Here is a 26,755-nt window from a genome sequence, read left to right as displayed (position 1 = left end):
TGTCTAACGACCCTAACTAGATGCCTATCAACCAGAAATTTATAACCGAAATTTTCAAGTCCTCACATGGATACCAATAAAAACTATACACATCAATTTGATATTTTCATTTTAGAAACCAGTTAATTTGGTATTCTCTTTCAAATACCACATGAATTCTAGTATCTTCACATAGATATCCATTAATTCGACACTTTTATTTTGAAAGCTAATCAATCTGATATTCTTTTTCGAATACCATATGAATTCTAGTATATCACATGAATACTCATTAATCCAACATTCTCATTTTAAAAACCAATCAATACGGTATTCTCTTCTAAATACCATATGAATTCTAGTATCATCACATGAATACTTATTATTCTAGCATTTTTATTTTGGAAGCCAATTAATTTGATATTCTTTTATGAATACCACGTAGATACTAGTATCATCACATGAATAATCGCTTTTAAATATCACATGAACTCTAGTATCTTCATATGGATGCTCATTATTCCAGCATTTCCATTTTAGAAGCCAATTAATCTAGTATTCTTTTTAGAATACCACATCTTCTAGTACGTCTTTTTTTAATACCAATCATCTTACATATTAAATCACTTTTTTAATTTTTTTTTTATCAATCCGGTGGCTAGTAGTTCTTACTTGGAGAACATGTCAGAGGGGGTTGGCCTCCTGAAAAACATAGTTATTCTACTTTGGCCCTAACTGTGATAATGCTAGCAGCCAGGGTAGAGGAGTACAAAAAATTAAAAAACATCTCGAGTTATGCATCCACACTTTGTAAGCAATGATTAACATAATAGCATTATAAAAAGAACTTCAAAGCAAAGTGGATAGTAGAAAGAAAAGAATTTACAGAACGAATGCCCGAGTCCGAATAAATATTAATACACCAACAAGGACAAACACACATCCAAGTCCACATCTGGGACTGATCTGTAGTTACTTGAAACGAATGTATTTGATGATCCTAAAAGGTTCAAAATCTTCTTCTTCGTCTTGTTTTTTTACACCAGTGAAGAAGGCCTATAAACATCACACTACGCGATTCTGTTGTCGTGGAAAACACAAGTTACCTTGTCAGGAATTTATATCGATGTCAAAAAGATCCTGAACAGAAGTCGAGGAAGAGGCTGTTACTGGCAATACTGAAGTTGAAACCTGACCCGGGCTTTCATGCTGTTTGCTCCTCGTGTTAGACCTCACATTTGACTCAGTATCGGTTTCCCATAGATCATCATCTGTATACATGTAGGAACTACTGTTAGCCGATCTGTCTAAGATGGTCTGATTGCCTCTCTCACGCAGACTTCTCGTCTGTTCCTGATGCCCTCGTATGGCCTTGAACCTTAAATCTTCACTAATTGGTTCAGGGATCACTTCAGGTATGATCCTAGTTCCTTCGAGCATGCTAACAACTTCAGACATGATTGGCCTTAGTAATGGTGAAGCATTTGCGCACAAGAGAGCTACTTTTATCATCCTTTGTGCTTCTACTTCGTTGAATTCAGACCCCAGCTTCCGATCCACTAGCTCAATTAGGTTTCCATTTCGTTCTAAATGGCAAGCCTGAAATGCAGGGAAATCCGCATTAGTTCATCTGTAAAAACATTCCCATTACAAAACTTCTCTTACAGGAATCTGATTGACCTGACTAGAGATATAATTTTCTCTTGAAATCAGATGTGATGTCTCTAAATGGGTGGAATATTTAAAGGGATTAATAAAAACAAAAACCATAAAGGAGTTCAATAAGTATAAACCTAGAGATGTGGAGGTGAAAACTGAGGTGGATCATTAAAAGAAACTTGAAGAAATTGAATAAACAGATGTTAATATTTGTGATTTACCCAGTCTAGAAGACAAGAGTATTGATTCTCTGGCCCACAACTCATGTTATACTTCCCACTCACAATCTCCAGTGCCACAATTCCAAAACTGTATACATCTGCTTTATATGTCAAACGACCCCATAATGCATATTCTGGTGCCATATATCCTCTGCACATCAAAATCATGCAGGGCCCCTTTTTAGCCAAACAACGTTAGAATATGCACTAAAACTTCTTTCAGCAAGAAACAAGTGACTTACACAGTTCCAGCAACTCTGGTGCTGATGAAAGTTTTATCTCGTTCATCAAGTTTAGCCAGCCCAAAATCAGATATTTTAGGATTGAGATCCTTATCAAGGAGAACATTGGTGACTTTGATGTCTCTATGGACAATCTTAAGCCTTGATTCTTCATGTAGAAAAGCTAAACCTTTGGCAATTCCGACGCATATCTTCTGCCTTGTTTTCCAGTCCAAATGTAGCTGATGTTCTGGACCTGTGCTTAATCATCCAAGGAAACAATGCTTTTGAAAACTAAAACATCATTTAACTGCATGTAATTTTCCAGAATTTTCTTTTATTTTATATGAAAGTATATTCTTACTTACCAAACAATGCTCGGGAAAGGCTGTTGTTTTCCATGTATTCATATACTAACAATAGTTGATCTCCTTCAATACAACAACCATGAAGTTTTACAAGATGAGGGTGCTGCATGCATGAAATCACACCGATCTCATTCAAAAATTCACGATTTCCCTGACTTGACTTAGAAGACAGCTGCTTCACAGCAATCACAGTACCATCAGGTAACAATCCCTGCATAGCAGTTGTGAAAATACTATCTTCAGTAACCTCCTTGAAGTAAGATATACATTCATGGCTTCATAATGGCAATTAAAGGATAGAAAATACCTAGAGAATACCTTGTAAACTGGTCCAAATCCACCTTCTCCAATTTTGTTTGCAGGATCAAAATTGTCCGTGGCAGCTTTAATTTGCTTTAAAGTAAAAGAAACAGTTTGGATTTCTATTCCTTCAAGACCTATCAAAAACAGAAATCGGTCAAACAACTTCATGAATCTGTACTAAAACCTTAAGTTTGTTATAAAACAATACAAAACTCCACTCTTTTGAGCATAGTGGAATTTGAGAAATCATATGTTCACACCTACAAGTTGGTGTGAGAAATATATATTTCTCTATATATTTTGTCTTTCTTATTGATATGCCACGTGAGCTTGAACAAGTAATCTCCTGTTTTGCATACTGCGTCCCAGAAACAACTATCTGAGACAGAATAATCCTGAGATGCTCGAGAGATCATGCTCATAGCAGGTTTCAACACATGGTAAAAGAAATCATATCCGTTACTGTGATTGAAATTTCTCTTCCACTTTGTTTGCCTTGCGCAGTATGCAAAGTTAGAGTATAGTTATAGGTTTTCTAATGGCCCTTAAGAATGGTAGGCCAAATTTTATTTTATAATTGCTAATATAGCACCCCCGGCTAAAGAGCCAATTCCACGCCCAGTTCAAGTATTTCACATCATAAGAACTTATAGAACACCTAACTAGATGGCTAGCAAGTAAAGCCTCCCACACTATCTCCTAAAACTTGAAAAAGCCTTCAGAAATTTATATATTGAGCACTAATGACTTATGCAACATGAGAGTAATTGGCATAGGTTTGATATGGAAATTATACGCATGATATTGGTGCAGGGAGTCTAAACTAGTTGGAAACTGAAACGGTAGCTAAGAATCTTGAAACGAACACAAAGAGGCTGCACAATAAGGGCTGATTTGTAGAGAACTTCCTAAAACAAAGACAGCAGTCCCCGTGATGTCCCATGATGTCATGTTATAAACCAGCACATAAACATTTAACAACTATCCAATGCAAAGCAAAGATATCCGTCTGATATAGCCCAAACCTTTTTGTCTTTTTTTATTTATTCTGAAACAGCATCTCCACCAAAAGATAGCTAGTACTGAGAATATTAGACAAAAGCCTACTACAACTCCAACAATTATTGGCACAGTTTTTGTCTTCTCCCCTCTTGAAAAACGTGGTTTGAAGTCTGCAAAAAAGAACCAAATAAGTAATTGTGCTAAAACAAAACTGAAAAGCTTACAAATGAGGAAAATATATTCTAAATTTAGGCTACCCAATGATTAAGATTTCCTGATTTTACCTCAGATATTGGTTAATTATAAAATATTTGTTCAGTAAAAGCTTTATTCTCTTTTGTAAAAATTGATCAGTGCTTGTAACTTTTCATTTATGTATCTGAAAATGTTTAAATCAGGAGAAACTAATGCTCTTCAAAAATATTCCGTTTCATTTTTCTCCTTTTTTTGCAGCAACTAGAATGACACTCTAGAACTAGATCATCATGCATGCTGAACTAGCATAACTTATCACCCCTAACGTTTATTCTCTTTGCGATAACATATTTAACTGACCAGAAAAACAAGCTACTTTATTCATTTCCCTAACTTCTGAGGTTCTTTTACTTCTTCTTTTAACTTCTTGAAGATGTGATCATCACTACTATTTACAACAGTAACCATAGCAGCAGATACCAAAGCAAGAATTTCTTACTAGGATCAACAGAAATAGCTGATATGAGGGGACCGTAGACTCCATTAACAGGAATTCTTCTAGTCCCTTTGCCAGCCCAAAATAGGCGGATCTCCAAGATATTATTTGTAACAGTAGCATTGTGTATTTCTGTGACTGGCTTGGCAACCCCAGCAGCCTGAACTTCTATATTGAAATCCTTCTCAACTAGATTATTCTGCATTAAAGAAGAGCAGCAGCACCTCATTCCATTAGTTAGACAAACACTTTATTTGCATTCAGTTAGCCAGAAATAAATGTTTGGCATCTAAGAATGAGACCAAAGGAAAGTAACTTAGTGAAACAACCTAATTTGGAATTGTCGAACTTCTATACTGACAGTCCACAAACAGATAACCATGATCTTATTGTCAGTAGCAAGTCATCCATTGTACAGTGATCTAAAGAATGCCATTTATTTTTTAAAATAACCCTTCTAAAATGAATCCTTCCAGAAACATGACAAAATCAACATAGCGGATTAAATGTACGAATAGATACATATTTTCAACTCTCAATTGTCATAGTGTTATTCAATTCTATCTTACAATCTACAATTCTATCTCACCTGAATATAGATATCAAATAACCGTCTTCCAAGGCTGTTGAACGTATTATCGTTCGTGAATCTGATCTCAGCAAAGTGTAGACTCACAGTGTAATTCCCATTTTCCAAACAACGATGATAATAAGTAAGTGAAATAGGAGAGATGCGTGCTGTTTGGTACAATTCATTAATATTTAATGATGGCACATTTTCAGTGTAAGCCCTGTTTTGGAAATCGTTGTCATCCATGAAGTCTCCAGTGCTGCTAAGTCCCCATTCATCCGCACTCTGATAGAATAAGCCAGCACCACCGCTAACTGCTGCATCTCCTTCATATGTGCTGCCATTTATTTGAACATTTTGTCCTCCACAATTTATGTACAACGAGTGCCAGTCTGCCAAGAGAAAAAGGACAGCTTAAAAGGAAGCTCTATTAAGACGGCTTAAGTTAAAAGGCTAACCATGTTTTGCAGGTTGAAACACATACAACATTTCACATTAAGAAATCTTCATTCAATAACATGGAAAAATTTCACAACACTATCATACTAATTAAACTAATTCACTGCTCTCGTTGATAAAACTCTCTTATTTTATGTTTCTGCTGCAATGTATTTGGAGACAACAAGAACATATGAACTGCCGTAAAACAATATGATGGGAGGAAAAAAAATTTCAACACGTTTTGATAGGTAAGCTGGATAATGGTTAGCCGGGCATCAATAAGAGAACAATTTCCTCATGACATTTCGCTTGTCAAAACTTGGAAATCTTGAAGACATGCAAACATACGTGCACTTGTGCAAGCATGTACAGATATGTCTGTTGTCCTACAACTGAATTCATAGTGCAGAATGGAAAACTCTGCACGGAAGCTGGATCACATAGGATCATACTACTTTGCTTTAAAACAAAGCAATTGATCCAGGAAACTGCTAAAGCCTAATTCATGAAATGAAAATATGATCACTGTGATTAATTGAAAATAATTCTCTGAATATCATACTTACACTTATCACATTTGAGATCATCCATGCACGCTCCTCCTCTAGTTATGTGAAGCAAAGAAATTAGTGTCACAGAGATCTCATGTATGATAACAAATAAAAAAAAAAGATTTTCACAGGGACATTTCACACCAATTTGAAGTAACATAGGCTTTATGTTAGGAGTAAGAATTAAAGATAAGAAATCAGGAAAGGGAACTTACAAGTCATTTCCCATTGAAGAACTTCGGAACAGGTTTAGAGTTACATCCCTGGTAAAATAAAAATGGAATAATAGTTAAAGCAGCACTGAGGTCTCCCATATAATGGTGAAAAATGAGAAATATACAGAAACAGAGGGTTTTATTCAACACTTGCATGAGCGCAGATGCAAAGATGTATAGAGAGAGAGAGAGAGAGAGAGAGATTGAACTTACGTTCTCTGCTGACAAGCGGGTTGCCCAGTGCTTTGTTCTGAGAAATTATTATAGGAAAGATCTCTGCATGCAGAGAGAAGCAGAACCATCTTCTCAATATGTTGAGGTTATGGTGTATAGTTATGACAGTACATGAATTTCAATAATCAAAGAGAGTGTCTTCTAACAACAGCATCCACAACCACAAGCTTCCTTTCTCTTAAATTTCGGGAAATTAACCATTGTTTTTATCATTTCTTACTTTGAAATATTTAATTTCACTGGAAGAAAGCCACATTATATATATAAAAAAATACTATTTTTTTAGTTTATATATTAAATAATTAAAAAACCCTAAAAGCCATCAGTGTTTTATTAACCCTTACTCATTACCTTGTTCTTTGGGGCTAAAATTGATTTTTTAAGCGGATTCATCGGGCATTACAAGATTAACAATGAAAAAATTAGAATGTTAAATTACCTTATTTCTCTTAAAAGCAAAATAGTATATGACTTTCAGTCAAGGGTTTTTTAATCCTTTTAAAGTTATTTGTGTATTTACTCTAAAACCCTCGAAAGCAAAAACAAAAAAGAGACTTGCGCTTAAAGGCTTTTTCGTCTTTTCCTTCTATTTAAATAGTAAAGTTACAGGATTGCCTTACAAGTTAAAAAAAAAAAACACAACTGTCGCCATTTCGGGCAGCATTATGAGCGATGTGTCGTTTTATTTCCGGCGGTGTTGCATGTGCTTGCGACAAAGGCATAGTTGGCCTTCGAAAAATATATATTTTTTTCAGCTCTTTCAAATTAAAAAAATAAATTATGTCCTCTTATTTATATTTATATTTTTTTAATTATTATTTGTTTTGCTTTTCCAGATTTTTAAATTTAAATTTTTTTATTTATTTTAATTTTAAAAATTTAATTTGATTTGTATATTCAATTTTATCCTTATTCTTTCAATTATTTTTTTTGTTTTATCATTTTCTTGATTTATTTATTTTTTAATTTTATCCCTAATCATTTTATTGCATTTTTTTATCTAATTTTTGTCCTCATTCTTTTTATTACTATTTTTCTATATTTTTTAATTTTTTTCTTCAACATCTTATTTTATTTATTTATTTTTATCTAGCTTGGATACTCATTTTTTCCAAGTATTATTTTTTCAATCATTTTCTTGATTTTTTTTTAAGTACAATCCCTAATTATTTTCTTTCATTTAGTTATTATAATGAATTTGGTATGCATTGTTTAGATTTTAAATTGTTTTGTGATTGGAAATTTTATTTTGTTATTTTTTTGTATATGTCTTTCTATAGAATAATCACAGTCTCATGATCTAAGTCCAATTTAAGTTCATTTTTTTATCCTTTTATTAAAAATTAATTTTTTTTTCAAATTCATCATTTGATATTTTGGTTATTAGGCCTTGAATTTCGTTATTTGTTATGTTTTTTTTGTTAAGTTATACTAATCTCTTATCTTAAATAATGGGTTAGTCGAGTTAACTCGAAATTTTTTTCCTTGATGTTTTTTTAAGTTGATTTTCTTTTGCAATTTCATCATTTAATATTAAATTATTGGCTCTTGAGCATCGTGATTTTTTCATTTTTCTTTCTGTGGGGTTATCCTAGATGCAAGTTAGTCAAGTTAACTCGAGTTAACTTAGTTTGTTTTTTAATTTTTTTATTTAACTTTGATCTTTTTTGCTAGGTTTTTATTTTGAAAATCTAATTTTTTTATTCTATGTCATATCATGTGTGGATGGTTAGCTTGGTTTTTTTTAAAACTTTTTTTTATTTAACTTCGATCTATTTTGATAGGTCTTTCTTTTGATGGTTTCTGGATGGTTAATTGAGTTAACTCGAACTGTCTCAATTTTTTTTCTAGACAATATTTTTTATAAATTATTTTTTCTAATTTCATCATTTAATATTATATTATTAACCCTTGAGCTTTGTTATTTTTTTGCTTTTCTTTTTGTGTAGTTATCACGAATACGAGTTAGTCAAGTTAACCCAAGTTAGTTCAAGTTTTTTTTTTAATATTTTTTTATTGAACTTCGGTCTTGTTTACTAGGTTCTTTTTTTTATAGTCTAATATTTTTTTTATCTCGATCTTATCTCACAGGTAGTTAGTTTGTCAAGTTAACTCGGATTGACTTGAATTCTTTTTCTTAGAAACTATTTTTTTTAAAATTAATTTTTTTTTCATCATTTGACATTACATTATTGGATTTTGAGTTTTTTATTTTTTTAAAATTTATCTCAATCTCATATCCCGAGTTGGATGTTAGTAAAGTTAATCTAGATTAATTTAAATTATTATTTTAATAAATTTTTTATATTAGAAAAAATTTGACACCCATGATGTATCGCAGGCCATCTAGTATGTATATTAATTAGATACATAGATATAAAATAAGTTTTCCACAGGCATAGTGCCGCCGCAGCTTCAATATTCAATGGGGTGCTCTAATCTTTGACTTGGTTTCTACTTAGCACTAGTAAGATATCATGACAAGTTCAAAGAAACAAAACGCAAACAAACGCTTTTGTTCGCTTACGAGGATGGATGTGCATTCGTCCCTCAATGAATAGAAGAAACTTCAAGTATCAAAGACAAAGAAATGAGATACTTACACGGTCATTCCTTTTCTAAACATTGGTATATTTCCGGTGAGAAGGTTTCCACTTAGAAAGCTGATGCAGACAACAAGGAGTAGTTAGCATCATGGATATTGCAGAGTAGCATACCGCGGCATGCTATAGTCTATAGGTTCCATTACTTACATAAATACCAGTGTCTCTGTGGTTATGGCATTGGGAAGCTCCCCGCGTAACTTGTTAAAACTGAGATCCCTGAGCAAGAAATGAAAATTCATAAGAACGCAAGGCCTGGTCCTTCCTGTCTGATATGTCAGATGACAAGAAGTGTTTGCACATATCCATAGCACAAATATTCTTTGAGATACTTTCAGGCTTGACTGCATCTGTACATTTTCCGATGTTTTATTTGGCTGTGTGACATGCATAAATTAGTTGGACACATAGATTTAGAGTTGTTTTAAGTATTTGCTGTCTTGCAGTATAAGAGCCTGCACATGCTGCTCACTGCTCAGCACTGCCAAGCAGATTAAAGTTCCACTCAGCATGTAAGAATACCTCTGCTTAGTTTTTGACATTTTCATGCATGATATGTAGGAGCTTCACTTTTCAAGCATGTGTTTATGGTAAAGTCACATTGAGAAACATAATGGAGTACTCATCAAATAAATAGGAATCGTAGGCCATGCTTACAGAATTCGCAGTTTACTCATTTCCCATATGTATAAAGGAATTTCTCCAGATAAATTGCAACCCCTCAACAACCTGGAAGTCCAACAGTGAGTATGTCAGATGTGCTGATGATATGGTAGCCTTACTTTATGCATTCGTAAACAGAAACTGGAAATAAGAAGTGAGCATACAGTCTTGTGAGGCCTGTTATGTTACTAAGATCAGGAAATGACTGATCTGTGCTGGTTATATCAGTGATCCTCCTGCACATAAAATGGCAAGTTCGCTTATAAAATGATAATAAATTAAGTACAGTATTCACCAAGTAAAATAATGCAATAGACATTTGACTATTTGTAGTAGAGTAATCAAGAAATTTCACTCACAAGTCTGTTAATGTTTCCAAAGCAGAGATGGAGGATGGAATGGGTCCTTCCAGTCCGCTAGCTACCATTTCTCTGAATTAGATCAGTTAATCAAATCAACCAAGGAACTTCGACAGCAACAAAATAAGAAAACTTTCCTCCTGCTTCCTCAATTCATAACATTGAAAAGGAAAAAAAGACCTTTGGATGGATGTAAATCTTACAGTCTTTTAAGTTGCTTCCAGTTTTCTACAAAATCTGGTATACTCCCGTTAAAGTTGTTGTCATTTATCCGACTGCATTGTGGAATGAAGACCACTCACTTTATTTCTATTGAATCTTATGTACAGCGATAGAGGTTTCATTCAGAAATACTTACAAGTCAGTCAGGTTTCTCAGCTTACTAAGTTCCACAGGTAAATTTCCGTCCAGTTTATTGGAGGATAGAATCCTGCAAGAGATATTAACATCAATCACCAAAAATACTACAGCTGCAGGAGAGGTTAACATCAATCTCCAAAAGTACTCCAGCTGCAAGATGACAGTCAAAGAAATGGCTTAGAAGCAATCATCCATGAAATTACTTACAAAGTTTCAAGGTTAACTAACTTCCCAAGCTCGTGCGGGATCATTCCAGAAAACTGATTTAACTCAAGGTCCCTGATAAGAAATTACAATTAGGCTGCTGGTACAATTCATTGTATCAACAAATTCATTTCTCCATAATTGCAGAATGGCATTGGGGAAAGTGGCACATTAAAATCGAGCGTATATTTTGAAGAGGGAAAAGAAAAGAAAAGGAAGGCAATTTTTCTTAATCTGCTAACTTCATTTCTTTCATGCTGTTCAGCAGAACTATAAATACCATCTGTAAGAAACTATGATCGAGGCCTAATCTTTCAATTATAATCTTATCACAGTGTCATGCAAAAGCCCAGTAAAACTGAATATGAACACTTACAAGTATGTTAGACTGGTTAAGTTCCCCAGATAGCTTGGAATATTCCCTGATAATCTATTTGCAAGAAGAGCACTGCACTAATGTTGCTTAGTTAAACAATTAAGTTGCCAGTTTAAAATGAAGATAGATAAGAAGAAGACAATTGCTTACATCGATTTCAGCTGCAAAGAAGCCCATTCACTTGGTATAGACCCATTAAGGTAATTGTAAGAAAGATCACTGGCAAGCCAGTAAAACACGAGTTTAAAACTCTCATGGATCATTTATTGTTTCATAAATGATTAGGAAACACAAAGAAAAATGCATAAGAAAGGAAACAATTATACGAATCCCCTGTTGTTCGGTCGAAAGAAAAAGAACAAGTAATCCTCAGAATTTCCATTCTCTTCGCAAGTAATTCGACTACTACGATGTGAAAACAAAACAGTAAGCATGCACATAGTTATATATGCTTACATGCTTTCAAGATAAGGAAGCTGAATGAGTTCAGGTGGAAGTTCTCCTGCAAGACTAAAACGCTTGAACTTCCTGCAATTCAAGGAAAAAAAAACCCAAAATGACTTTTCCTAGCACAAAAAAAGTAAAACAAAATTGGAAGCTTTACATGCACCTATAGGCAGAAATAAGCAACAGTACAAACACAAACACAATAATCTACAAGCTACTAGCTACAAAGAAAATAAACTTACACCTATTTTAAGATTAATTAACCATCAACATTCTACCTCTTATCAAACATGTTTTCATTATTCTAAACACTGTCTGATTCCTGTTATGGACTGGGTGAATTCACATCTCTATACAGATATATAAAGGAGTAATTGAAGTTAAATTTCAACTCAGAGAGAGAAGACATACAGGGAAACAATATGGCAGGTACTGTTCTCACTGCAGTTACAACTAATGTTCCTCTCTGGATCTGTTGGCCGGACTCGAGGAAGATATTCTCCACAAGAATCAGCATTGAAATTCCAGCCGTTGGCCCCCATCTTTTTGGTAATCAGGTTTAAAGCATCCACTAGATTACATACATAAACAAACAAAAGTTGCAAGGTCACATTTTGAAACAAAAAGCAGTTCAAGATATTAATCCCTGCATATAGAACTCCAAACTACAGACTAGCTAACCTTTTCTTCATCTCATTGTTCTTTCTTTCTTGCTATCTTTCTTTTTTTATGGTTTTACAACCAAAGTTAGCAATTCTTGCCTGATAACTCTAGTTTTGAATCCGTAAGAGCAAAAGGAACTGGGAATTTCTACCCGAGTAATACTAATAACTATAACCGGCATAAACCTTAATAATTGGAACAGAAATTTTAGATTTAAGTGACAGGAACTTCTCAAGTAACAAAGATGAGAAAATCTTTACAGGTATCCATGTTTCATAAAACCGTTAACATCACTTCACCTCTAAGTTATTTCATCATTCAGAAATGTCGTCGACCTCTACCATAAACTCCCAATAGACACCAGATATAGTAAAGAAAAATAAAGGTACTTTATTCTTGTCAAATCACAAAGAAACTTTTTAGATCACAAGTCCACCTAGCACCAAAGAAACCAACAAATATGGTAGAAAACTCGTACCCTCATCTTGAGGAAGCTCAGCAGCAGCCAATCTTTCTGTCTCCAAGCAACTCAAAGCTAGAATTGATATGAGGAATGCATACCTGAGGGAAAAGAACATCTCTAATACCCAAAATATGCCTAAAGATTGCTTCGCCTGTTCTTCTCTGCTGAGAAAACTTATCCCCACTGTTATGAGATTTACAAAGCTATGGTTGTACCTTCCTATAATATTGTTTAATGATTACGTCCATACAGTAAAGAACTATGACCACATTGCAAATTCAAGTCAAATGGCTTAAAAATGTCACGTGGATCTGAATCGGCCTTTATTGATTGCTAACACCTACTACTAGCCTGACTTTACGAGTTTGTCTTGGACAGTGAAATATTGCCAGTGTTAACATAATTATATATTATATTATATATAAAGCTAATATTTTTTTTATTTAATAAATTTTGTGGATATTAATTTTTATTACAAATTAATTTTAATAAAAAAAATTATTAAATATAAACAAATAAATAATCTGTGTTATGATATTAAATATCTTGATTTGATTTACATTAATCTCTTAAATTCTTTGAATTATATTTTTATTTATTGTTCATGCTTGTTTTGTGAAATTTATTTACAAAATAGTTCATAATTTATTTAAATTCTATATATTTAATTTTTTATCATTGCATTGATCTTTTCAATTTATTCTTTATTTTTAAAATTTTTTATTTTTTTTCTTAACTTTTTGTATATTTTTTTTATTTGTAATTCTATTCTTCACTCCAAGATGATAATATATTCTTTTTATAAAATTAGATTATGTAATTGGTTCATAGATTTTATTTTTTCAAAGTAAATCTACGTTGACATCAAACTAAATTTATTTAATATTTGTCAAGGCTGACAAAGTAACAAGACAAAACAAAGTTACACTGAAAGTCAACTTTCAGCAATAATTTGCATTCCCAGGCTGCGTACTAATACGTCTGTTCCTTCAATATCTTGGACTCCTTTGTACTTGTATTCATACATCAACATTATCATCACTGTATTAATTGTCTTACAGCTGTGTATTCCTGAATTCAAAATCTTACATATATTTTAAAAACCCGTTTATTTTTTATTTATTCCAAATTATTTTTATATATATTTTATTTTGTTGATATACCTGTCACCAATAAAATTTAAAAAATAAAAAATATATTATTTTAATATATTAAATAAAAACTATTTTAAAAAAATCATTATTAAATTAGCTTGCGGCGACAAAAACGCTGCGATCCAAAAAGAGCACGAATGAGGTAACCTGCTTGAAATAACTTAGCAATGTACAAATTAATCATACTATATATATATATATATATATATATATATATATTCAACGGTCAACGAAGGGGGAGGGTTATCTGTCATGTCAGTAGCCTTATCCTTTAAGGTGCATGGAAGGAAAAACAATGCATGAGCTCTTGGCTGTATGTGCACTGGTGGGAATGGAATTCAACGAAAGACCCTTTATTAATTAATTTAACTTCCTTGCGGAGGAGTAGCAGCGTTCATGTTTGTTTTTATATTTTATATTTTTTATTATTTTAAATTGATATTTTTAAATTATTTTGATGGGTTAATATTAACAATAATTTTTAAAAAATAAAAAATATTATTTCAATAAATTTTTAAATAAAAAATATTTCAAAAAACAATTCTAAACAAATTCCAACCAAGCGAAAACAAGGAAATCCAGAGAATGTGGGGACGTGATCAGCTTTTGGAAGCAAAATCAAGAAATAAACAGGACAAAGTCTTAGCAGCATTAATTAATGAAGAATAGCAGCGTTGTTCGTTGTAAAATCCTGCTACAGTTCGCTTGGAAAGCTGCCCAGTCAAAGGCTCGATCCACAACTTTATAGAGAGAGATGTAAATACGTGTTTACATGCATGTGGAAGTCTCAGTGGTTGACTTCCCAAGAATAATACAGAATTGAGAAAGAGTTGCTTTTCACAGAACTTGAAGTATTTTAGATGAAACCCAAACTTAATTATCAAATTTCATACAATATCAGAGCTTTCGAGAAAATTACCTCACATGGAGAAGAAGAGCAGTGCAAGAACAAGATTTATTTTGTCGACAGAACACTCCACAAACCAATTTCGCATTCTTCACGTTACTCGGCCAGCACCAAGTGCAATTCCATGCTAATTCAATGGATTTTAACACGCACTCTCCTAATACTTGATGAAGTCATGAAAATCAAGCTTTCCATGTGCTGTGGTGCTGGGCCAATACATGTGAACCTGGATATGAGATTGGTGTTCTTGTCCGACTATACCTAAAAAATAAGTTTTTTTTTTTGGAATAAAATACTCTTTAATACTAAAATCAATAAATATAAGAGAAAAATGAGAAACATATACAACATGAAAGCTTATGCTCGTGGGTGTTACGCGACACCCATTTTGATTCATTTGAACTCAAAAAATACATCCAGATATGTGTGCCGGATACAAGTTATTAGGCTGGCATTTTTGGAAGGTGTGGGCAAGACCAAGCAACATGGGTTGTTTAGACTTTTTCCATGACCGAATAGCATGGGCTGCTCGACCTTTAGCTTATGACGGAGCAACATTGGCTGCTTTACCTTTGGCCAGTGACTGAGTAATATGTGTTGCTCGATCTTGGGCTTTATATTATTATTTGTTTTTAAAAAATTTGCATCATCATTTTGTACTGGTGATGTTACCTATAGTGGTTATGAGAGTGTTACCGTAGCCAGGTGTTTGAATGTCGGCGTTTTATTTTATATTATGAAAGACTTCTCATAATGTTTTTGTCAACATTTCTAGAAGAGAGAAAAATAATTAATTGCTTTGCTTTGTTAAAAGCATTGTAGTAATAAAAAATAAGCGTTAAAGTAACTAATATGGTTTGTGTGTGCATCTAGGATGCAAGGAAGTGTTTCTTTGAGTAGTCACAAAGAATGGAGAAGAATCATTGATCCTTCAAAGAAAAGTGGTCACAAGGACTTGGAAAAGGACCCCTATCCTCTTGTACACATTGGAGACACATATGAAGAAGATTCAATGAAGATATGTTTGGCGACTTAGAGATCTCATTGTGGAAATTTTCATGGAGACAAGTTTGGAGACATGAAGATCTCGCATGTGGAGACTATTATGGAGACAAGTTTGGTGATTTTAATAGAGATTTTTTGTTGGAGACATTAAAAATATGGAGAAAAAATATTTCTTTTATTAAAAAAATCCAAAAAAAAGAGATACACTTCCTAGGGCTTGTTATAACCTAATGTTTACCCCCTTCGAAAACAAGAATTTCATCAAAATATTTCGCAAACAAAATTTGATAGATTTTTTCAAAAAAAAAGAAGGATATTTGCTTAAAAACGATCAATTTTTTTTTAAAGAAAAAAAATACAATTAGAAATAAAATCAGGCAAATAATGAAATTCAAAAAGTAAAGACTAAGTTAGAGCTAATATATAAGGGTTATGAATAATATTTAAAGAACAATTAGAGGCGTGATTGAAGAAAAAATAAAAAGGTTGAAATTTGAAGAATTAAAAAGATCAAGGATCAAAATGAAAGAGATGAAAAAAATGTAGTCTTATTAAGTCAATTAAGGTCTTGATGGAGGAGAAAATTTGAAATTTAAAGTCAATTTGACTAAAAATACATAAATTAGAGGACCAAGGACTACATTACAAAATACAACAAATAATAAGGGTTTAATTAAGTTTGATCAGGGGTGCAATTGAAAGAAATCCAAATATTTAAATCTAATTTGAGTAAAAAATAAAGATTTTAAAAATAAGGACCAAAACTAAAAAGGCATGAAAATTCCTAGACTATAATGGATTTCAACCTTGAAAACTGATGTTGTTTTCTATTAAATCCAAAATCATAATCTAAATCTAAACTAAAACCAACACCATATCATTTTAAGTGAAATGGCATGTTTCATTTAAAAATTAAAAGAAATCAAAAGATTTAAATATAATCTGAGTAAAGATTGAAGATTTGAAAACTAAGGACCAAAACTAAAAGGCATGAAAATTCCTAGACTATAGTATACTTCAACCCTGCAATATGATGTTGTTTTTTTTTTATTAAATCCAAAATCATAATCTAAATCTAAACTTAAAACAACACTGCATCATTTTAAGTGAGATGACATGTTTCATTTTAACCATTGTCTTTTTGTTAACCGAGGAACAAAAAAAAATGACATTGTTTCAAAAGCCATGAATAAAACCTTCTTCCTCACGGTAAAAAGGGTTTTTAACCCTTTTTGGGGGATCAATTTTGACACAATTCTACCATTGATTTTCTACCTTTTATGGACAAACAACACACCCAACACTTTCTTTAACACCCCACATGCAATCTTAATTTAAAAACTTCATATTTCTTAGCCCCTAAACCATTGTTAAACCATGCCGAAACCCTCTACCCAACTAGCCTTAGTTCAATATAACTTAGTTGGATATGAATGAGTCAAGGGCTATGATTTGTCTAGTAGAAAGGCCTTAAAATGTTCCTAAACCCTTATAAATAACACTAAACCCTTATAAATAACACATGATCTCCATCCACGAGAGAAGAGAAGGGAAAAAAGAGAGGGGAAATGATAATAAAAAATGAAGAAAAGAGATAAGAGTAAGAAAAATGGATAGAAAAAGTAAAAGTACAAGAACTGTGGAATGACGAGGAGAGACCAAAAAAAGAAGAGTAAAGGTTATAAAGAGAGAAAAAGAATAAAAAAGGAAGTGATATGATATAGTTAGAGAACACAAAGAAGAGATGGAAAAAGAAAGAAGAAAGCTGAAACATAAGAGAGACATAAGGAAAAAGGGATAGAGTTTAGAGAAAGTGGGGAAAAAACCTTGAGTTTTATGAGAAAAAAACTTAAATGGTGATGTTGAACTTTGTTCTCAGTGATAATGGCAACAATGATCTCTCCTGTTAATAATGTTTATCTAGTTCATTCATTAAGTTTGAGGCATATAATAGCAACAACAATAATCCCAAGTAGTAGCAATAGTAGCTCACAATGTTATCAGCAGCTCTTAATAGTAATAGCAATCTTGGCTTGGGTAGAAGCAACAAAAACAAATTTTGCAGTAGCAACAACCCTTGTATAGTGACCTTTTAGGCTTTATTAGGGATGGTAATTTCACCTGAATCTGATAGATGCCGACCAAAACTACTCAAATGGAAAAGAAAGTTTTTGACCTAATTAAGGTCAGGTGAAACCCGAAGGTAAAAAGTTAAGTTTTTTATTGGGTATATATACTTCTCAACCTGATATAAACTCGATCAGAAATGCATTAATAACCTTAAAAGTTTTTTAAAAAATCACATTTATACCAAGCTACACACACACACCACTCAAATTTTGGGTTTTCTAGTCGTTAAGCTTCTCTAATCCCTTCCTCTTCCTCTCTTTCATGAGTGTTTTTTCCTTGAATTTCATCTTCTTCTTTTTAATATCTGTAGAGTATCTTATTGGAGAACTCTATGCTTTCTTTTTTCTAACTTAGGGGAGTCACCTACATGTTTCTAGGAAGTTATAATCAAGCTCATTATTTTATGCAAAACACTAGTATCTTTAGTTGTGAGGTCATTTTTTTCAATTAGGACTCCTTTTGTATTTGGTGACTTAGATTTGGTATCCATGCCTGCCTCACCCAAAAGGCTCTTAAAAGGATAATGTCACGGGCTTTTTAAATAAAGGTGTTGTTTTTTTATTTTCTAGTTTGTGACTTTGGTAATAATTTCTTCATTCTTCTTCTCTCCCTTGTGAGTCATTCATAACAACAATAATGGAAAGAAACCAACAAGAATGCATGGATATGGGTCCTATGTTATTTGTATTGTAGATGAATGAGCGTTTTGGTTAGCTTCATCTCTAGTTCAACCAACATCATGAAAGCTTGATCCACATAAGGTTATTTTAACTAGATCAATCATTGCCAAGATTTTCTATTTTCTTAAATGATCTTTCAAGAAATGATTTCAACAGTATTTTTTTTAGTCTTTTCGGGATCGTGGCAAACAATAGCCAAGTTATAGATACTCGATAAATGCTTAAAATCTAATATGACCGAGTTTCAGGTATCAAATACCTATACTCATTGATTTTTGGGTTAGGTATGAATTGAAATTTTGAGTTTAGATTTGATAGTGTCAAACCAGACTTATGAGTACCCATCACCATACATATGCTTTATGAGTGTGTTTACAGTATTTTCATCGTATCATTTAATTTTATTCTTAATAATTTATTAAACATGACACATATCACTTATAAACCTCTTTTCACATTCGAGTGATTGATAAATTATAAAATGTCTTAAATTTTGATATGAAGTTAAGTAGAAAACCTAAATAAATTATTTCCTATCAAAAGCAAACTAGCACAATACCTTAACAATTTAGTTGCAACTAATTAAATCACATGTGAAATTGAATTAAATTCCACATGTTATTTGAATTCAATTGATAAATTATTATAATTTTTATGTTTAAAATAAAATATTAAACAATGTAATTAAATTTAATTATACTGTTTAGAATAGTTATGAAAATGAATTGAATTATCAATATTAACTATTTGATACTTCAGTAATTTCTCTTTGTTACAAATAAAAAACATTTAAGTGGACATGCACTCATTGTTTTTTTTGGTTCCTTTTTTTCCCTTAATTTCTTCCCTTGACCATAATATGATGGGTCCTTTACCTATATTTTGTATCTTTTTATTGCCTATGAAAAATGTAAGAATTTTATAACAATAAAAGATGAACGAATTGTCAACAATATGTTTTATTTTAAAACACAGAATAATATAATAGATTGTATCTACTTCAGATATAAAAATGCAACCAAGCATCTTTCATTAAAAGAAAAAAAGAAGAGAAATGTATCACACAATCACACAAGAAATGGTATAGAAATTAAGAAAAATTATAATCATGGGTCAAAACATATAATCATATAATCTTCAAGTATTCCATAGTTAAATGAACAATTGGGCAAAACTGATATTAACAATTTTCATTACTCTCTTGTTGTAACCTAATTTTGGATCCACCTAGATTTTCTCGAATGTTATTTTATTTCTATTATTATTTATAAAAATCCAAAAAAAAATTAAGAAAAAAAAGTTTAAAAATTCAAAAAATATACTTTTCTCGAGTCAACCGCATCTTTCCATCAAAACCGAGTCCACCGGGTCAATACGGGTCAAACCATGTCGACCAGGGTAAAAAATGAGTTTCAGACCATTTCGGGTCAAAACCGTCATTTTTGGTCAAAACTGAGTCCACCGGGTCAATACAGGTCAAACCATGTCGATCAGGGTAAAAAATGAGTTTCGGGTCAAAACCGTCATTTTTTACCAAAACCGAGTCCACCGGGTCAATACGGGTCAAACCATGTCGACCAGGGTAAAAAATGAGTTTCGGGCCGTTTCGGGTCAAAACCGTCATTTTTGACCAAAACCGAGTCCACCGGGTCAATACGGGTCAAACAATGTCGACCAGAGTAAAAAATGAGTTTCGAGCTGTTTCGAGTCAAAACCGTCATTTTTGACCAAAACCGAGTCCACCGGGTCAATACGGGTCAAACCATGTCGACCAGAGTAAAAAATGAGTTTCGAGCTGTTTCGGGTTAAAAACCATCATTTTCGACCAAAACCCAGTTCACTGGGTTGATACCCATCAAAAGTTTTTTTCCCGGTGTTTAAAATAATTTTCGGTCATTAAAATGGATTTTTAGTGGTTGAATCAGATTTTTTCTAATACTAGTTTTTTTAATTTTTACTTATATAAATATATAGTATTATACATAATAATAATAATAAAAAAATATAAATAAATAAAAATAATAAAATAAATTGTCAACGCGTTGCGCCGAAAGCAAACGGCGATTAAACAAATAACAAAAGCAAACGGTGATTTAAAAAATAATATTTGAAGATTTTCATTGGCTATAAATAGCCAGTGATAGTTCGACAGAGAAGGGAGGGAGGAAGAGGAAAAAAAAAAGAAAAAGAGGAAAAAGAACAAAGAAAAAATCTTTACTATTCACGTTTTTTTCACTATTTCTTCATGCGAGTAGGATATTGATTTTCAAAAAAAACAATTTGAAAAATATCAAATATATCCTAACCGTTAGATCTATAGTGTTTAGATCTGAACCGTTGATTTAATAGGGTACAATAGAGCTTACCACACCAAATTAAAACCCAAATAAATCTCAGCCCTTAAAACAATTCTCCTTTAGATCCGGTGGCGCCACGTCACACGGTGTACCGAGCTTTCGGTGCACCGCGCCACACCAGATCAAGGATCCTCTCATCCGGACCGTCCGATCAACTTGTAGATCCATCCAATCGCAGCCGCAGGATCAGTTCAACGACGATCCAACGGTTCGCAGCCTTTAGATGCACCGGTGAACCATGCGCGCGTTCACACCATAGCACAGCTCAGAGTCTCTCTCTCCTCTCGCCGGCGACTTTCTCTCTCTCCCCCGATCTCCCATCTCCGGCCGTCTCCAGCCTCCGCACAACCACAGAAAGGTTTCTCCCCTGATGTAAAGAAAAACCCCGGTGGTTTTCATTGATTTCGCCGCCTCATTTGGCCGGAAAAGGGCCGCGATTGTCGGCGGCCACCGAAGCTTCAAGTCGTTGATTCTCCTTCGTCAGCCATCAACGGCGGACGATACCACCTCCATCAGAATCCTCGTTCTCAGATCTACCAGGATCGACCGTCGGTTGGACAGAAATCTCGCCGGGAATACTCGCCGCCGCCCACAGTAACCGCGCGTGTGCCACACGCGCCGCCAGTGGCATTTTCGTAATTTTTCGAGAAATCCGAGGGTATTTCAGTCTTTTACCTATACATTGACACTCAGGTAATTTTTTGGGTTTCAACTGGTATTTTTGATATTTTTTATATATAAATGCTTGTAAATTTTCTTGCATGTTGTAAAAAAATACAAAAACCAAAGTTGACAAGTCTCCTAATTTTTAGGGACTGATGTCATTTTTAACGCGTCTCCTATTTTTAGGGACCGACGTTAACCATTTAAAAAAAACAAGTTACCAATAAACCCAAAATATAATGGATTATATCCATTATTTCTTTTGGTAATCCAGACGTAATTCTCCTTTTTAGGGACAAGCGTCAATATTTTAGACGAGTCTCCTAATTTTTAGGGACTGATGTCATTTTTAATGTGTCTCCTATTTTTAGGGACCGACATTAATCATTTTAAAATAATTACCAATAAGCCCAAAATATAATCGCATTTGAATCAAATAGAAAACACACAAGTAAGGGTAACCTTTCTATTGAAAGGATGTTTTAAGGGTGGTGTCTACCTTCCCTTAATCATAACTAACCCCGTACCCGAATCTCTGGGACCAGTGTCTAATTTGGGATTTCTAGTTCCCTCAAATTACTAGATGGCGACTCCAATAAAATCTTTGTTTCCCCCAATCAAGAAAAAAAACCCCTTTTTGTTAAATAAACAAAAAAAAGCGGGAGCCGTCGCCCGACGTCGTGTATCGACAGAATGGCGACTCCACTGGGGACTTAGGGTTGAGCCAACTGCTTGTGTTTGCTTTTCATTTGCTCTTTCTTATTGCTATTTATTTTTGGGCATTTGTTTTATTTGCATTATTTATTTTATGCAATATCTACTATGATTCTTTTCAATTTTCCATATTGCTATATGCATGCATATTTATTTATTTGTGTCTTCACACACTTCACGGTGAACCTAAAAAAAAAAGCTCTAGACCCGAGCTCGTCCTGTTTAAGATTAGAAAAGAAAGATTCAGGTGGCAAGTGTGACTTATGTCCACTGATGCTCATTTGGACTTTCGCTTGGATTGTAACTCACCCTATGCAACTAGTATTGTGGAGTTTTTCTCCCCTACTCATGTTGTATAAGGTTAAGAGGCCGATTACTTCACGAGTAATTCGGGCAATCTAAGAACCAAAAAATATCTTTAAGGATAGACTAAACTGAGCCAAACCTTATGAGCTAGATCCTATCAAGTAGGATATACCCATTAGGACACGAACAAATGAACATACATGTTCATATACATTTCATATGCTCATTAAATCTCCACCGATCCTTACAGGAAGTGTGAGATGGAAAAACCCATTACTATTGAGGAATTTTTGACCAGATCAGAATTGAGCCAACATGATGAAGGGGATTGTTTGCCATCAGAATTTGAGTCTCAATTACCAGCACATGTTAAATTAGATGACAAACCACTTGGTATAGGACAACTGCTAGACTGCTGGGAAAAGTTATCCTCTAATGATCAAATCACTTTCCAGAAACAATATGGGGATCTGTCACAATTACTGAAAATTAGGGTCCAACATGCTTGTTTTGAGGCCATGATAGGGTTTTGGGATCCAGAATATCGGTGCTTCACATTTGATACTGTGGATATGACTCCTACTATCGAGGAGTATGAATCCCTGCTAAATTGTCCCAAGTCAGAAAAGGTGTACTTTTACACACCTATAGAGCATGCACTTTCTAACTTTGCTTGGATTACCCAGACAGACTGTCAACTAGCAAAATCACATGCAACTAAACGAGGAAATAGCCAGGGTTGGTTTTGGAATGAACTAGAGGCCATATTCAAGAGGAGATTACATGATGAAAGTAATGAAATTCGATTGAGAATTTTGGCCTTAGGGATATATGGTTTGGTTCTTTTCCCATCTGCCGAAGGAATGATCGATTTTGAGGCTGTTAATGTATTCAAAAATGTGGTGACCCTTAAAATTAACCCGGCTACAGCAATATTGGCAGAAACTTTCTCATCCTTGAATTACTGTAGAAAAGCCGGAAGGGGTCGTTTAAGATGTTGCTTGCAGTTGTTGTTTGTCTGGACCGTGAGTCATATGATTGAGGGGAAGATTTCAGGTTTGGTTGGTACCCCATGGCATCTTTATTCTCAGCTGGAGAATTTTGCTGAAAAACACTTGCATGAAGTAGGAAGAACCACATGGGAATCAATGTTCTTGAGTCTAAGTAAATCTCCATTTCATTGGAGAAGTCGATACTCTTATTTCAAATCTTATCTGGCATACTGTGGTGAGTACCCATGGGTCCCGTTGATAGGAGCCCGCTGCTGTATTAGTTACTGTCCCAACATGGTCTTACGACAGTTTGGATTTGAGCAGTTTATTCCAAGGACTACCAAACTGGGAACATTTTATGAAGATTTCAAGACCTCAAAGAAATTATTGGAATTAGTGAAGAAGGCATGGAAACATCCTGGTAGGGTTACTTCTGCTAAGAGAGTAGAAGGAAAAACAACTGAAGGATATCCAATATGGCAAAAGAAGAGAGGGAAAGGGTACAAAGTTCCTCCTTTTGAAGGGCCACCCAGGTCTTTGATTCAGTCTGCTGAAGACATACACGAAGAAGTCCGCGCCCAACAAGAATCTTATAACCTAAGTTTGAATGCTGAAGTAGAAGAGTTATGGGCTAAAAAAAGAAAGTTAGAATCTAATCTAGCCACTCGAGAGACAACTTTGGCTTTCATAAAACAAGAAAAGGATGACTTGTCAGCTCAGCTACAACATCAACAGCTTCAGTTCCAGCAATTACAAGAAAAATATGTACTTTTGTCAGAAGATAAGAGGAAGCAAGATGTCAACATGAAGAGATGGGTGAGAAGAGCATCAAAAGCTGAGAAAATGGTATTAAAATTGGAAGAGAAAAATGAATCACTTCAAGAGCAACATCAAAATCAAGATTTAGTCATTGCCAATTTAGATGAGCATGTCGACCATTTGCTTTCTGTTGAGCAAACCTTATCATCAGAAAAAGAAAATGCAGAAAGAGAAGCAGAACGTTGGGCTTCTGAAGCTATGCGCTATCATGTACAAGCAGATGATGCCAAGAATTATGCTTTAGGATTACGAGGCCTAGCCCAACAAGTAGCAGATGGTGAGCCAATGACCAGAAATGAATTCCATCAGTTTTTTGGGTTGATCAGAGATGGAATTAATGAGATCTCAGCATATGACGGTCCAAGGTTTTGGAAAGATTGACTTGTTGTACTTTTAATATCAATTAATAAAAGGCAATTTCATCATCTTTTTGTTATGAGAAATGTTTATTTTGATTCTGATTTATGGCATCAAATTTCTCCCCCAAATCGGTTCAAGTTCCTGTAGGTTTGGAGTCCTCAGTGAGAACTTTCTTAAGAGAATCTGATCTGGTCTATTCCTCGTCATAAGGAAACCTTGAAACAAATAACAAACATGCATAAAACATAGGGCATTTTACATCCATTTGTGCATTTCATTCATTTATCAAGCATGCACACGGTTGAAACATACGTTCCCCTACCTGAGGTCTAATGGACTGATAAAGACGGAGGTTGGACAGAGGTTTGATAAAGGAAGATGAGAGCAGTAAAGGTGAGGTAGCTCGACTCATAAATCTGTTTGAATAAGTGTTGAGCTTCAAGAATGGAAAGGGAACGTTTGCACAGTCTCTTGCTGGGAACACTACTTGCCCACGTTCCATTGAAGTTGCACCTTTCCTTTTTCGTCATGAACAATGACAACAATGCCTTCAGTCATCAACTAATGACGACAACCCTTGTTCTCGTTCAACTGCACTGATAGTCGTTCAAAGCCTTCACATATTCCAAGAGCACATAATAGCTGCTAGCTTTCTGTTCCTGGTGCATTGTTTTTTTTTTTTTTTTCCAGACATCTCTATTGTAAACACCATTCCGGTCCAGGAACATCGGATGCTGATCTAAGAAAAACAAGAGCAAACATTGCAACTTTAACAAAGCAGAATTCCTACTATAGGTGTTTGTTTGATGTACTGCCAGTGAGGAATCGAAGAGGAGACAAAAGGGTTTCAGATTCATCATTTTCTCTTCCAGTTGAGACAACGCGTGATTCCACACGTCGGTAGTGGTGGTGCTGCATGTTTTTGTGCGTTACCAAGATTGCCTGGTTGTTGGAAAGTTTCTACCAATCCATAAATAGCCACAACAACATTGGAAGATTTACATGAGGTTGTGAGGATTGTCGAAAGAATTGAACAAGCTATGAAGAGGGGAATGATTGAAGATTCTACCAAGAATTCTAGAACAATAATGAGAGATGAATCAAAGGATGACCCTGACGATGGGAAGCCTTAATTATGTGGTCCAACCAGGTCTCACTGTAGCATCAATTGCTCAAATGTCTTTGCTAAGATTGACATACCTCGACCACTCGAGTTTGTCTACCAGTATCTGTTAGACTCTGGACTTATTGCCCTGACTCTGCCAATTTACCTTATTTTGAGTGCGTCTTTGAGCCCTCATCCCTTAGGTAGTGCGTTTTCTAACCCTACCTCCTTTTGAGTGCGCCTTTGAGCCCTCAACTCCTTTTGAGTGCGCCTTTGAGCCCTCATCCCTTTGGTAGTGCGTCTTCTAACCCTACCTCCTTTTGAGTGCGTCTGTGAGCCCTCAACTCCTTTTGAGTGCGTCTGTGAGCCCTCAACTCCTTTTGAGTGCGCCTTTGAGCCCTCAACTCATTTTGAGTGCGCCTCTGAGCCCTCACCTCCATTTTGGGTGCGCCTTTAAGCCCTCATCCCTTTGGTAGTGCGTTTTCTAACCCTACCTCTTTTTGAGTGCGCCTTTGAGCCCTCACCTCCATTTTTGGGTGTGCCTTTGAGCCCTCATCCCTTTGGTAGTGCGTTTTCTAACCCTACCTCCTTTTGAGTGCGCCTTTGAGCCCTCAACTCCTTTTGAGTGCGTCTTTGAGCCCTCACCTCTATTTTCGAGTGCGCCTTTGAGCCCTCATCCCTTTGGTAGTGCGTTTTCTAACCCTACCTCCTTTTGAGTGCGTCTGTGAGCCCTCAACTCCTTTTGAGTGCGCCTTTGAGCCCTCACCCCTTAGTAAAAGATACATGAATATCATTGGGGGATTTTGTGTCATTCAGTTGAACATTTGCAAGAATTTAAAGAATTGAGTTGAGTTTGTGAAAAATGACATCATCGGCCATATTGCCACCTCAACATCCTCAGAATGACAAGTGATCGAAATGCTTGGCAAAACACAGATATCGCCAGAAAAGCTTATCCAAGAAGAGTGT

The 26,755-nt window shown here is 34.4% G+C and overlaps 1 protein-coding gene across 2 annotated transcripts; it reads right to left on the bottom strand.

Annotated features, from left to right (window-relative positions):
- Positions 1–786: 786 nt before the first annotated feature.
- LOC133703824 (probable LRR receptor-like serine/threonine-protein kinase RFK1) lies at positions 787–12,906 on the bottom strand. Of its 2 annotated transcripts, none has more exons than XM_062128518.1 (24): positions 12,610–12,906; positions 11,880–12,039; positions 11,478–11,549; positions 11,172–11,240; positions 11,022–11,093; positions 10,649–10,720; positions 10,440–10,511; positions 10,285–10,356; positions 10,082–10,153; positions 9,887–9,958; positions 9,717–9,788; positions 9,210–9,278; positions 9,060–9,119; positions 6,436–6,498; positions 6,223–6,270; positions 6,023–6,060; positions 5,034–5,407; positions 4,448–4,643; positions 3,777–3,923; positions 2,767–2,885; positions 2,449–2,659; positions 2,102–2,336; positions 1,860–2,010; positions 787–1,578 (listed from the first exon to the last, which is right to left on the bottom strand). In XM_062128518.1, exons 1-24 carry the CDS (start codon positions 12,707–12,709, stop codon positions 1,090–1,092), a joined length of 3,105 nt encoding a protein of 1,034 aa, XP_061984502.1. In that variant the 5' UTR covers positions 12,710–12,906; the 3' UTR covers positions 787–1,089. The 2 variants fall into 2 exon arrangements, with proteins under 2 accessions (XP_061984502.1, XP_061984503.1); XM_062128519.1 differs by having other exon boundaries at positions 12,693–12,905.
- Between the last annotated feature and the right edge of the window lie 13,849 nt (positions 12,907–26,755).

The sequence above is a fragment of the Populus nigra genome, chromosome 9 (assembly GCF_951802175.1).
Source record: "Populus nigra chromosome 9, ddPopNigr1.1, whole genome shotgun sequence".
NCBI classification, from domain to species: Eukaryota; Viridiplantae; Streptophyta; class Magnoliopsida; order Malpighiales; family Salicaceae; genus Populus; species Populus nigra.
Note: the sequence above shows the minus strand (reverse complement) of the source record. Positions and strands in the feature narration are given on the sequence as shown.

Coding starts and splice junctions, on each gene's coding strand:
- LOC133703824 (XM_062128518.1), bottom strand. CDS start 12,709: ATGTTCTTTTCCCTCAGGTATGCATTCCTCATATCAATTCTAGCTTTG. Junction 2,886..3,776: donor AAATAAAAAAAGACAAAAAG/GTTTGGGCTATA, acceptor TGTTTTTGATAG/GTCTTGAAGGAATAGAAATC. Junction 2,660..2,766: donor GATTTGGACCAGTTTACAAG/GTATTCTCTAGG, acceptor ACTGCTATGCAG/GGATTGTTACCTGATGGTAC.